This window comes from Crocodylus siamensis, chromosome 5, assembly GCF_052110815.1.
Source record: "Crocodylus siamensis isolate JL-2025a chromosome 5, ASM5211081v1, whole genome shotgun sequence".
NCBI classification, from domain to species: Eukaryota; Metazoa; Chordata; order Crocodylia; family Crocodylidae; genus Crocodylus; species Crocodylus siamensis.
The window spans coordinates 80,945,754-80,959,212 of record NC_143399.1 but is presented as its reverse complement, the minus strand read 5'-3'; the positions used below and the strand labels follow the sequence as shown (position 1 = coordinate 80,959,212).

The 13,459-nt window shown below is 44.2% G+C and overlaps 1 protein-coding gene across 4 annotated transcripts in view; it reads left to right on the top strand.

Moving 5' to 3' along the window:
* Nucleotides 1-990: 990 nt before the first annotated feature.
* The window catches only part of TNS3 (tensin 3), a 505,358-nt gene continuing 492,889 nt past the window's right edge, over nucleotides 991-13,459 (top strand). For 2 of the 4 annotated variants that reach the window (XM_090049504.1, XM_090049500.1), the window contains exon 1: nucleotides 991-1,207. In XM_090049504.1, coding sequence (XP_089905630.1) covers nucleotides 1,115-1,207 — 93 coding nt within the window. In that variant the 5' untranslated portion in view covers nucleotides 991-1,114. The remainder of the gene's footprint in view (nucleotides 1,208-13,459) is intronic. The other 2 variants (XM_090049503.1, XM_090049498.1) reach the window with 1 other exon arrangement.

Here is a 13,459-nt window from a genome sequence, read left to right as displayed (position 1 = left end):
GGGAACATTTTTTCATTCTCAGCATGCCTCTTCTGAAGTCTCAAGCTGGTCTGAGATGCCACAAGAAGCACGTGTGTGTTCATCCAGACGCACCCCAGGAAATGCAAAGCAGTACTGTGATAACTACATATGGCACTTGTGCAAATACTAAAGAGGTTTTTTTCTTATTGTTTACAGTAGCACAGCCACCAGGAAAGCTAGGGAGTCTCCATAAAGTTCATATTTCAAAGATTTGTTGCCAGGATCTGAAAACCCCATAGTTGGTCAGAATAATATAACACAGAAAAACCAAAAGTTAAGCAATGCAGAGTGTTCCCGTCTCTCCCAAGGCATGCAGTGCCAATGCCAGTGGGCTCAGAGCAAGCGCACCATGCTTCCTTTAGCCTCTCCACGTGTATAGGATGCTATAGGTTTAATTAGCAGAATCCTGAGACTTGAAAAACTTGCATAGCTCGTCTTGCCAGTAAAGTTACTAACATAGAAAACACACAAGGATTGAATGTGTCAGCAGCAAAACTGACATCACTTCACCACCTACTGAAATCTAACACTTATCTTTCCCTATTTTCAAGTTGTCAGGCAGCAGGATTTCTTTTCTCTAGAGGAAACAATAGGTGCATAGAGAATTCAGCTCTTTTCCTGAAAAGGAAAGTCATCCCTTCTCCCTTTTCCCATGCAGCAAAACTACAAGGCACTATGTGATGCTTGCAAACTCAGGTAGCTGTATTTGTGCGGACAAGACTTATTGTGGCCAGCTGGGATGCTAAACTGCTGAGCGTATGCGCGCGCACGTGTGTGTGTGTGTGTGTGTGTGTGTGCATGCGGGGGGGGGGGTCTTTGCTGAATGGATGCTCAGCTATGTGTTGGAAACGCATGCTGACATCTGAAATGCCCCGTGGAGTCTCTTGGGTCAGGGAGCAACCAATCCCTAGACAGGAAGGATTAGGAGGGTGGGGTGGGGAGTGGGGGTTGCCACTACGTTGTTAACTATCAGAAGGTGAATGTGCTGCTTAACATCACACGGAATGGGTTAGGGCATTTCACAGGAAAGGTGAACTTTCCCTGAGCCCACAGAGTCTGGGCTGCATCTCTCGCACTGAGGCCCCCAGCCAAAATGCGAGGTATTAGCTTTCGCTGCTGTAGGAAGACCAACAAAAAAAAGCAGCTGGAATGTTCCCTGCCTTTGCTGGAGCACAATTCTAAACAGGTACAATGCACAAATTCCTTCTCGGTCTTGTAGGTGCATGATCTTTTTTCTAAATGCTATAGCTTAAGAGCTAGGGCAGCGGGTATGTATGATAGGTTTCTTTTGGAAGGTTATTGAACTTATGTTGTTGGAGCCTAGGCATGGAGCTTCCCCCCCATGTGAACTATGTACAATATTCTCTCTCTCTCTGTCTTATTTTACATCTCATATAACCAGATTTTATATGCCTAGGGGGAATGCTGTGGGCTCTTGCTCCCTTGAACAGTAGAGTGACCACTGAATGGACAATTTAGTTCATTTTATTTTTTTAAGCCAACATTGGTACTTGGGAAGAGAAGAAATGAGTATGCAGAATGGGAAAGGGGCTGTGTTTTGCTTTCAGTCAGTAACTGAATTTTCTTAGTAGGCTTGCTGACAGGATTTTATTGAGATGATAATGCTGGAGCAACCCTATAAAACAAGATGCCCTTGGTAAGGGTTTCTTTACAGGCTGTTTGGTTTTGTAATAGCAAATAAGCATTATAGCATACAGAGTCCTAGTAACAGTGTTTGTTTTATCCTTCTCTCTATTCCAAGCATTCAAGAACTGGGGAGAAATCTTGCTTCAACATGCTTGCATGTTTTAGTATAGCATGCTTAATAGTCTTTTCTGTACTATATTTCCAACGTTTGTTTCAGATAATATTACAGGGAGAAACGTACAGGCTAAAACTGAAAGAAAAGGCTGCAGTTGTGCTCAGTGAAACAGTCTCTGTGTATGTGGCTATATATATGTTTATAGCACACACATATATGTGTAAATATAAAATAGCACCCACAGCATAATTTATCTATAGCTATCATTGGGGTTATGTTATAGCATAGGATCATAACTTACATGGATTATGTTACATAAATTATGATATAGCACTGTTCCATTTTCCCCCTTGTTCCTAAATTTTATGAGGAAAAAGTTATGAAATATATTTTGTCCACACAAAAAACCCCCTGTAAACATATATAAAATTCTCCAAGCTGTTATCCTTCAAATTGTATTGGCAATCAAACAATGTTACAGCTAAAAGCATGATTTCAGTGTTTGAAAGATATGTTGAAACTTTCATGGCAGTATATTGCTAGGTTTTATAGAACACCATGGGTTATATCTTTCTGTAAGTAAAGCAATATGTTTACACAGCAGCAGCTTATCATGTCCAATCACTAAACAGTTTAAATAAACTGTTACAACAAATGCAAATCAGCACTTAAAATATGGAATCATTGCCATTTGACTCGCTTCAGTTTTGAAGTGAAGGTTATTCTGAGTTAAGAATGCTGAAAAGTATCCGTGCCAAATAGCAAATCTGCTTTTTCATGTATACTGATCTGATTTTGTTTAATTGCCCCAGATGATGAGGCTTTGAAAGGAAAGATCTGTGTATAGTAGATTTCTGCACTCTCGAATAAATCTCTGGAAAAGGGCAGTGCATCCTTAGCTGACTTGCATGTAACGCAGACTTATCTATGTGTATTCTAGATGGCAAAAGATGGGGTAGACTTGCTCCTAGATCATAATACACATTGTTTGGCTAAGTTACTTCAATGGTTCTGTGAACAACTCCAGTCCACAGTTAGACTATATTTACACTAACACTTCTGACTATCAAAAAATAGGTTCTCTGTACAATCTGAAGTTATAACAAAAAACCTATTGAAAATATGTGAGTTCTTGTGTGATCCAAAGAAGTACGTCAAACCTGAGAAAACAACTCTTTGTGATTGTTACAAAGGGCAACACTAGGTAAGATACCCTTGTAACCAACAGTCTTAAATGCAGGGGGGCAAGGTTTTTAAGAAACAAGCATAGCTTCTCTTAAAAACATGTTAGATATTATCAACCAATTAACCAGGTGTCCTAATTAACATGACTTTGGAGTGTCTGCTCCTTCTGTTCTGTGTTTGCACCATGCCCAGCACAATGAGGTTCTGATTTGTGACTGGAGAGTCTCAGCTCTGCAGGAATAATCATGATTAAATGATCCCCTTCTAGAGTGGGAAAACCCTTGTGGAATAATAGAGCACGACATGCATTAACTCATTCTAAAAGCACAGAATGGATTATTCACTTTACCTATGGGTTGCCAAATGCTCCCTGCTCTATTGTCTTCCCTTATGAGATGCAAGGAGGGGCACTCCGATGGTTTAGCACAGAGAGGGGAACCAGAAATAACTAGGGTTGAATCCTTGCTTGGGCACTGACTCACTGGAGGAAATCCTTGCATTCACCGCTGCCTTGGAATTAGTGGGAGTTTTGCCATTGACTTAAATGTGGCCAGGATTTCATCCTGCTGTTGTCTGCGACAAGCCACTTCACTTTTTCTATTTCAATTTTCCCTTCCAAAAATAGGGCTAATAATGCACAGTTTACCGGGTGTTTAGAGGGCTAATATTTGTGAAGCATTTTGAGCAGAAAGTAGTGTAAATGTCTGTCTCTGCACTTTATGAGTTATTTCCCTGGATTAGTGGTCTTCAGACTTTTTGGACTCAAGGTACCCCTTGTATTCAAGGCAGCTCTCCCTGGATTCAAGGCACGCCTACATAACTTTTGTCAACTGAGCAGCACCCAATTTCAAAAACTAACTTATTTATTACAGTGCTTACTTTCTTGCAGAGGGTCCCAGCAATGGAGCTGGGGGATGATCCAGGCAGGGACAAGCCTGAACCTGTGCTTATCTGTTTAGTTTATCTGCTTATCTCCAACACCTCACCTCTCTCCCCAGACCTCAGAGCACCTTCCAAGAGATCTGGTGGTACCCCAAGGTGCCCCAGTGCCTTGGATGAGAATCACTGCCCTAGATTGAAGTTTTTCTGTTAAGTCCTTCTTACTCATAATTAATGAAACATATATATGAAAGGGAGACTATACAGTAAACTAAAACTTTAATACTTGGCAGAGATTAGCAATTACAAATTACCACTCAACATTTTGCTCTCAGCATTTTACAGTGGAGAACATCTGGTTTTATACTCAATAAACTTGTCTTCAGTTGACACATGCACATGTTTCTATCACTGCCAGCAGCGTTCCCTCTAAGCTGCTTAGTGTGCGCGGTCGCACAGGCGTGCCTTGCAGTGTGGCATGAGCGTGCCTGTGTGGCCACGGACGTCACACAGCTTAGAGGGAATGCTGACTGCCAGCCTCTGAGCTGAGCATCCTGAAAAAGATGCTGTTCTAGTACCGTCAAACTAATCAAGATATGGTACATAAAGGCGCTTGTACATGTGGCAGGGGTTTAGTCCTTAGGGTTTTATTCTGTGCCCCCTAAATTGAAATGGTGGGTTTTTAACTGAAACCCACCATTTCAATTTTTCTGTTACATTCCAGCAAGGGGCCCAATCCTTTTTTTTTTTTTGCCAGAGCCAGAGCCTACCTGCAGTTAGAAGGCAAGCTGCCGGCAGGCCAAGTGACCCCTGAGCTGAAGGGGGCCCCGGTCCTTCCTTCTGCAGTGGTGGTGGTGTCCCCTGGGGCCACCCAGGGGGCTACTAGCAGGCTGGGTGCTGCCCCAACTCGAAGGCAGCACCTGGCCTGATCCAACTCTTCCGACGCCACCACCACACAGGGAAGGACTGGGGCCTCCTGCAGCTTATAAGTCATTTGGACTATCAGCAGCTTGGCTCCTGGCCATGGGAGAGGCAGGTGGGCTACTAGCTGGCTGGGAGCTGCCCCAGCTCAGAGGCACCCGATACAACACTTCCCTGAGCCTGCCTGAGCTTCCAGAGCCCTGTGCGCTGTCCCCACTGCCTGCTCTGATCACCAGCAAACCCAGCCACCCCCCGACCCCGCCACCTTCCTGCACTGCCCTAGGGGCAAGTCAGCCCATTCCTGGGTGCCCCAAGCATCCTGCCAGCTACAGGAGCCTGCTGAAAGTAGAATTGGAGAGGGGCCCAATCCTGTTTTTCTTCTGAGCCTGTCCACCTCTCCCACAGCTGGGAGATGAGCTGACAACTGCATTGTTGCAATTTATAACATTGCAAACTAAAACACTTCAGGATGTAGTTTAGTTTGCAATGAGGCAAACTCATTCAAAACTGCCAAAAGTCTTGTACATGTACAGTGTGATGCCATTAAGCCACACAAAATGACATTGTCGTCACATGTACATGGTAATAATGTCACATGTACAAGCACCCTAAGAACATAAGAATTGCCATTTACTGCATCAGACCATAGGTTCATCTTGCCTATTACCCTGTGTCACACAGTGGAAGAGAGTGGATGCCGAAAGGCATAGTGAACTGAGTATAACTAAGGTTTTTCCACTGTTCTCTCACTTGCAGCCTCCATCATTTACAGTATAGGATGTGTTAATTCAGCCTTTATCCCTAACTCTCATGTTCTATAGCTACCGATGCCCCTTTCCTCCAATAATTTGTCCAGTCCCTTTTTGAATCTGGCTAAATAGCCAACTTCCACAACATCTGGTGGCAATGAGTTCCACACTTAATTACACACTGTGTGAAAAAGAACTTTATTTTTTTAGTTTTAAACTTACTATCCACTACTTTCATTTCATGATCCCTAGTTCTTGTATTGTGAGAGGTCATAAATAATAAATCCCTATTTACTTTCTCTTCACCGTTTAGTAATTTATAAACCATTGTCATTCTCCTCCTCAAGTGTCTCTTTTCTAAATAGAATAGGCCTAGCCTCTTTAGTCTTTCCTTATTTTGAAGCCCACCCATACCACTAATCATCTTTGTTGCCCTTCTGTGTACCTTTTTTAGTTCTTCCATCTCCTTTTTGAGGTGTGAGGACCACAACTGGACACCTTGTGCCCAGCTTGTACATGGCCCACATTGTGCTAATAATGAGCTTCCTAGGGTCTTCCTAGGTTTCTTGTAAAATCAATCTATGTTTAGAGCTTTTCAGTCCCTGAAAACAGTGTCCTTTCTCAACACCAGAGCCTTGATCCATTATCCCAGTGCATGGAAAGCTAATGGATGCTAAGATGATAGTTAACTGCTGAACAATGAATTGGCATCACAACTTCATACGTATTTATAGAAACACATAGCCTGATCCTAATTGCAACCTTTGGCTGCTCTCACAGTAAAAATCAATATTGCTATACTAATTAATGAAGACTGGTTTTATTTTTGAGTCCCTCCCCTCCTTATATTTCCCTCATGTTGCATCTAAAATGCTTTGTGGTTCAATTCTGTTTGAATTATGCCAACTTCTAAACAGGGATGGAGAGAGAGAACTAAATCCCTGAAACATAAGAATTTTAAACAACTACATATGGTTCAATTTCTCTGCACTCAGGCATAAGTTATTGATGGTGAAAAGTACCCACTTGAACTAAATTTGTAGATATACTCAGAGGGTGCATCTACATGTGCAAGTAGCACAGAGCAATAAACTCCAGTAGTTACATATACACCTAGGACTGCCGCATGTTGAGCTGGGGCAGAGCAGCCCAGATCAATGTGCTGCAGAGGGGCTAGCTAGAACATGAGGGTACTCCAGTGTGGGGCTAGCTGGCAAGCCAGCCCCCGCATTGGAGCACCCTTGTGTCCTAGCTATCCCTAGTCACCATTTTCACATGCGTTTGTGTACTATCCTACAGCAGAATGAATTAATTCCTAATAGAGGCGCATCCTATTAGAGGCACATTTGACATTAGTCAGCTCCACAGTAAAGCGCATGTGTAGATGCACCCAATTATATGCCATTATGATTATTTTGCTTAACTAACCAGGAGACACTTGACAATTCTGGATTGATAGAAGCAATGTGTTATCATTTTTGCCTCCTTCATGAAATGAATAATCATAACACAGCCAAACCATCACATGTTCAAGACCTGCAGGTCTTACGCTTTTTTACTGCACGATTTTAACTTCTTTGATGACAATATAGCTGGTACTATTGATTCCAGTGTCAAACCTTGAATTTTGAATTTAAGGCACATTCAAACCACACACCCCATCATACACCCCCACCCCGATACCACACCACACACACATGCATGCATACACCCCGACATGCACCATACTTACCCCAACATGCATACCCACACACACTATGCACACCCCCAATGTGCACCATACACATATACCCCCACATGCAAACAGGCACCCCCACACACCATATACATATACACCCCACATACCATATGCACACATACATACACACACACACACACACACACACACACCATATGCACACACAAATCCCCACACACACTATACGCACACACACATCCCCACACCACACATATATCCCTCTCCCCCAACACAGTTATTTCTAGGCTGTCACTCTTTCCTTCAGCAGAACTATTACTTTGAAGGGGTGCTTGTACATGCCACAAGCGTTTAGTTAAGTTTAGTTTTCCCTAAATTGAAGCAGTGGGTTTTTAAAAACCCACCATTTCCACTCTTTCAATTTAGGGAAAACTAAATTGAACTAACCTCCCATTGCATATATTCAATGAATTGTGACACAGAAAGACCTCTGTCTCCTGCAACACCAGTGTACCCCAAGAGCTCCTTAGGAATGCGATTCATCTTTATGGAATACCCTACACCAGTCTGGGCCCCTCTCACACACACGTGGGCTATACAACAGAGCAGTTCCTCTCTTTCTCCTTGGTTTCCAGTCTGTCTCAGCTACTGTGCCTGTGAAATGAGAATAAAGATCTTTATCTTCCTGACACAGGTACTAGAAAGGAGTTACTATTAATATTTGTTAAGGGCTTGAGAGAGAAGTGCTGTGCAAATTCTAATTGCTGTTGCTAACATGTGTTTACAAGGTGCAATACAAGATAATTCTGACACATTACAACATACATTGAATAGCCTGCTAATTTCCCACCCACAATTGAGATTGAGGAAGGAGAAAATGGGAGAAGCATCTGAAAGTGGAAGAGGCTTTTTCTTCTGTCAGCCTAAGCCACTCTCTGGGTCACCAGAGACCCAGGTCCCACCTGTGTCCTGTACCAAGTTATTTCTCTTGTGGTGGTTGTGTAGTTGACTCTTAAGAGTCACAGCACAGAAGACTGACAGCAAGGCTCAGTGATGACTGACTTGAAAAGGATTTTAATATGTGACTCCTTGCCTGTGCTCTGACCCTACTGGAAGGCATGTTGTACCCATCAAAATCAGAGCCCTTACAGGCAGTTGGTAACTGACCTTGAACCTCCTTGCTGTTACAGTAAGTTGGAGGGACTGGCGGAGGATTCAAAGGGTCCTCTTGAAAGTCCCTGGCCTCTGCAGTTGCACAGTTAAAATCCCTGGAGCAGTTAGTTCACTTCTTTCTCTTTGTCATCTGACAGAGACAAGCAGAGAGAAAAACTCATCACTAGAGCTAGTCGGGGAACTTAATAGTCAATGCTTTGTCATCATATTGAATCCTTCAGTCTTTTCTTTATATTATCTCTGATTTTCTTTTTTTCGTAATCTGTTTTTATTTGGAATTATTGAATGAATGACTGAATGAATGAGCAAATGTTATTTATTTCTTCAGCTCTGACACTGAAGAAAAGACCTATACCAAACTGCTATCTGCCTTGACATTTGATGTGAAGGATCCTATCAGCAGCATTTACTATTCATGTACAAATGAACCTTGCCAATCAGCAGCCTGAAATAGCCAAATAGTGATAACAATTTATCCTAGCCAGCTGAACTCATTTCAGAAATAATTCTTGCCACCAAATACAGTTATCCCCCAAATACATCCTTATCCTCCTGCCCCCTCCTCACAAGCGTGATGAAACAAACAGCTTTTGCAGCATGCCTGGAAAGACATCAAATCATGGCTATTTTGGACAAGGCCACCATAGGAAAGGAGTAAGTTCCAGGATCATAGGGATCATTGAGAATCCCTTGCTGGCAGGTCTCCCTCTCCCTGAGTGAATAATAATAAGAATAATAAGTAGGCAGGAGTGTCTTTGCTGACTGCAGCTGTAGCAGTGTTTCATTTATGGATTCCTCTGAATTGTGTGCTTTGAGTATTGTGTAAGCATTCAAAAGTTCAAGAAGCATGACATGATCCCTTTCTCCTTTCCTGCAATAAAAGGGTTTATACTTTGGCTGCATTCATGGAACCCAGTTCTAAAAGACCTTTGATTCTTTCCTGTACCGAGGAAGAGAGGAACTGACAGACCGCTAAGGGGCTAGCTTAACCTTCAGGAAGCTAGTGTTCAAGCTTTTTGTTTATTTCACTTGAACAAGACAAAAAAGAAATTTCATGCACACGCAAATACTATTCCACATATGGTCATAATTGTGAAATCTGTAGCCAGATCTTTGTTTGGCTTATTTAACTGCCTGTATAGAAGGACTCTGATCAGGGTTGATATCTAGACTCCAGTGAAGTTAAGAGTAAATTTCTATTGACTTCAAAGGGGCCAGGGCTTCACCCTAGGATATTTGTACTATGCTGTTTTGTTAGTATCCGCTTTAGTCCCAGAGTTCTGGGCAGATATTTCAGAACATGCCCACCCTACTGTTAAGTGCCCTGTAAATAACAATACTTCTCATACCTGATCCATCAAATCTATTCTGTGTACTGGTCTTCAATTTTTGTCACTGCTGTCTACCATTTCTCTTGCCCCAAATATTCATGGTTGCACAAAGTACACACAAGATACATTCTTACTCAGTTAAGACAGATTTAGACATCAGCAAAGCATTCATAGAAGTTTGGAAGTGAGTAGCTGGCCTCAGGGTCTGCCACCCCAGCACGTGGTGCCTCCTGTGGTCCAACCCACCTACCAGCTTTTTCTTGGCCCACCTCACCTCCAACCTCTTGCCTGCCATGACTTCATTTGTCTTATAGGTTGGTGGGGAGGTAGCCTCTGGAGCTTAGGGTAGCCTTGCTGGTTCCCTGGATAGTCAGCTCTGCCTTCATGGTTAGATCTGCCCCACCTGGAGTCTGTGCTTCTTCCTTTCCCCACACAGCCAGGTGGGATGCATACAGAAATTCAGGGAAGTTAGATCACAATAAAAATGGCCACCCAATCTAACTTGGTTCACCCAGGTGTGGACCTTGCACTTAGATCCCTAATTAGGTCATAGGGGTGTTTGAAATGGCCTGTATTCGATTCAGATTAGGCCTGAATCGGGGACAGTGGTTCGATTAGTTGATTCGAATCACTGTCCCAATTCAGCTGAATTCGAATCTGAAGATTTGATGCCAGTTTGGAGAATCAGCAATTCGGCCATAGACACAGCTTTAAATATTTTTTATACATCCCTTGTGGTACTGGCTCGTGAACACTGCAATGGTAGGGCAGATGGGACATCTGACGGGAGCGGGGGGGGCCCCCCGCATGCCCGGTGGCAAACCTAGAAGTGGACCACAAGTATACCCAGTCCACTTCCAGGTCTGCTGTCAAGTGTGCAGGGGACCCCCCCACACTCCCATGGGACGCTCCATCCTCCCCAGCATCTCATCATTCGTGAGCCTCCTGGTACTTTGAGGTATATAGAAAAAACATTTAAGGCTGTGTCTATGTCTGAATCATTTAATCTTTCCGAATCTCTCTGAATCAATTCAGATGGTTATGATTCGATTTGGAGAGATTAAACAGTCTCCTGATTCAATTTGGATTTGGAGATTCAGCCACTGAATTGGGCCAAATCTCCACTGAACTGAATCAGTGACCAAAGCTTCTCACAGCCCTATTAGGTCAATCTAAGTTCAAACTGTCCGGAAGTTCAGGACAGTTATATCAGTCAGAAAATGACCAACCCAATCTAAGCTAACCGTACCTCTGAGGTAGTCTAACTTAGATTGAGTTGGCCATTTTTAGATGGATCCAACTGTTCTGAACTTCTGTATAGTTCCCAGCACAGCCCCAAGGCTGGGAAAGCAGATATGCCCCAGGGCTGTGCTTTTCCTGCCCCCTCCCTGGTACCAGGCTATTTTTACCCCAACCCTCCCAGCCTGCCAAAACACCCATCCCACAAGCTGCTCCTTCTGCCAGTTTTATCTGCATTCACCAGTGCCAGGAGCTGAGGAAGTAAGTTGGGTGTGGGGAGAGGTGAGCAGAACAGAGGGGTTGGTTTGCCTGGAGTGGGTGTTCATTTGGGGGTGGAGGGGCTAAGAACAACCCCTGGTCCTGGACAGTAGGGGAGACAGCCCCATACCTTCAACTCCCCCATGGACCGCATTAACCCCCCTGATCCCAGCAGACCTTCTCAGGCTGAAGTAACCCTCCCTGCAGACCCCGCCTGCCCCCTCACTCCTGATTTACCTTACATTGGGTAAATATCTGTATGCACCCATGGTTAAAACCTGGCTCATATGCTGTCTTACTCTCCCTCTCTCCTGGGCACTCCCTATCCTTCCACAGCCAGGGCCAGACTGCCTTTCATGTGATCACGAACTGGGCTTATATGCCCAGGCCCAGCCTTCTTCCAGTGACTGGATCTCTTGCACCCAGGAGCCAAGTGCAGTAGAAAGTTGTGCAATCTTTTCCATTGGAGGGTTTCAAGAAAAGGTTGAACAGGAACAACGATGCCTAGAATATGTTTGTGAAGAGTAAGGATCTGGGTTTTTCATTCGCCATGGAAAAATGCAAGAAAACACAGATTTTTCTCCTTCAAAAGAGAAAAACTGAGGAAACTGCAGGTTTCCCCTTGCAGGCTTTCAGAATTCCAGCCTGCAAGGGGTTGCTTGGGACTGGGGGGAGTGGGACATGGGGCAGGGTGAAACATGCCCCTCCCCCCATATTTCTGCACCCACGGTGGGACACAGGGCATGGGGCTGTAGCTGAGCTGGACCAGCTCCAGGCAGGAATTGTCTCCACAGCCCAGCCAGCAGGACCCAGCAAGGAAGGGAGTGCCACATCACCATGGCCACCAAGGTGAGGTGCCCCCTGCCCACCTGGAAGCATAACTCCATGTTGTGACTGCCACCATGCCTCACTTTGGTGGCCATGGCAGTATGGCACTTGCTTCTGAGCTGGGTGCTGCCCACTGGGCTCCGGAGGCAGCTCTTGCCTGCAGCTAGCTGGTCTGACCCAGTTACAGCCCCTTGCCTTGCTATGGGTGCAGAAATTGCGGGGGCATGGTCTCTCCCACGCCCCCAGTGCATCATAACCTGGAATTCAGAGTACTGGCAAGGCCAGGGGGCTGTAGGTTGGAAGTGCGGTCCATAGGCAGGGATGAGGGAGCTGTTGCTTGGGAATGAGGGGCAATGGTGTGGGCAGGAGCAGAGCACTAGCATATCAGGGCTGCTCAGTGCCACAAAGGGGGAGGGGGACAGCTGCAGCTGGACCTGCATCCTGGTGAGTAAAGGGGGCAGGGGGAGTTCCGATTTCCATGATTAAAAAAAAACCAAATCAAACATCAGCACATATAAGTATTTAAAATGTATTTTATTATAATGATTGAGATACTGACAGGCTTCCAAATTGCTTTACAATTGTAAATATATCAATAAAATATTATGTAGTGGTGTTTCATTTTAATTGCAGGAAAACACAAATTTGGGGGATTTTAATCAAAGAATTTGGGATTTTTAAACAGAGAACCAGGATCTCTGATGAAGAGCAACAGTTAGAAGTCCAGGAGATCGCCCACACACAGCCCTAAAGATCTCCCAGAGCACTGCTCAGGGACCATGAGAAGAGCTCTGCAGTCTAGAGCAGGTGGAAACTGGAGAAGACCATGCTTAGCAGCAGGACAGTGAAGCAGAGCTCCACAGCCAACTTTGTTATGAAAGAATTTTAAAGGATCTGGGATATGTTTCTGAAGCAGGCGGAATGACAGGAAAAGGAGTTCAGGCTCTACAGTCAGGGTGGGATGCATAATAGGAGGAATTTTACCCTATAGTGAGATTGGCATGGACTGTAGTGGGAAGTATAGTGCTCTTCCTTGAATCTTAAACAAACAACTTCATATCCTGGAGTGGCAGGATATGAACAATGCTGCCATCGATCTGCTTTACCTGTGGCAAGTTAAAGGGTGTTTTTCTTGTTTCAAGCATTTTGCTTGGAGTTGCACGTGAGGTTGTTCCCAGAATTTTTAAGAACAGATTAGTCCAACGCTTCTCTAGAATGATCCTGCTTTGAGCAAGAGGTTGGACTAGATAATCTCCTGAAGTCCCTTGCAGCCATACTTTTCCATGGCTCTATGAGGGGAAAAGAAGAGATTAAAAGCAAAGTGAACACTGAGACACTTTTTATATCTCCGGCATGTGCAGAATATCTGCGCGTGTGGAACAGTATGGAATGCTCCCTGTCTCCTCTGTGACAAAAG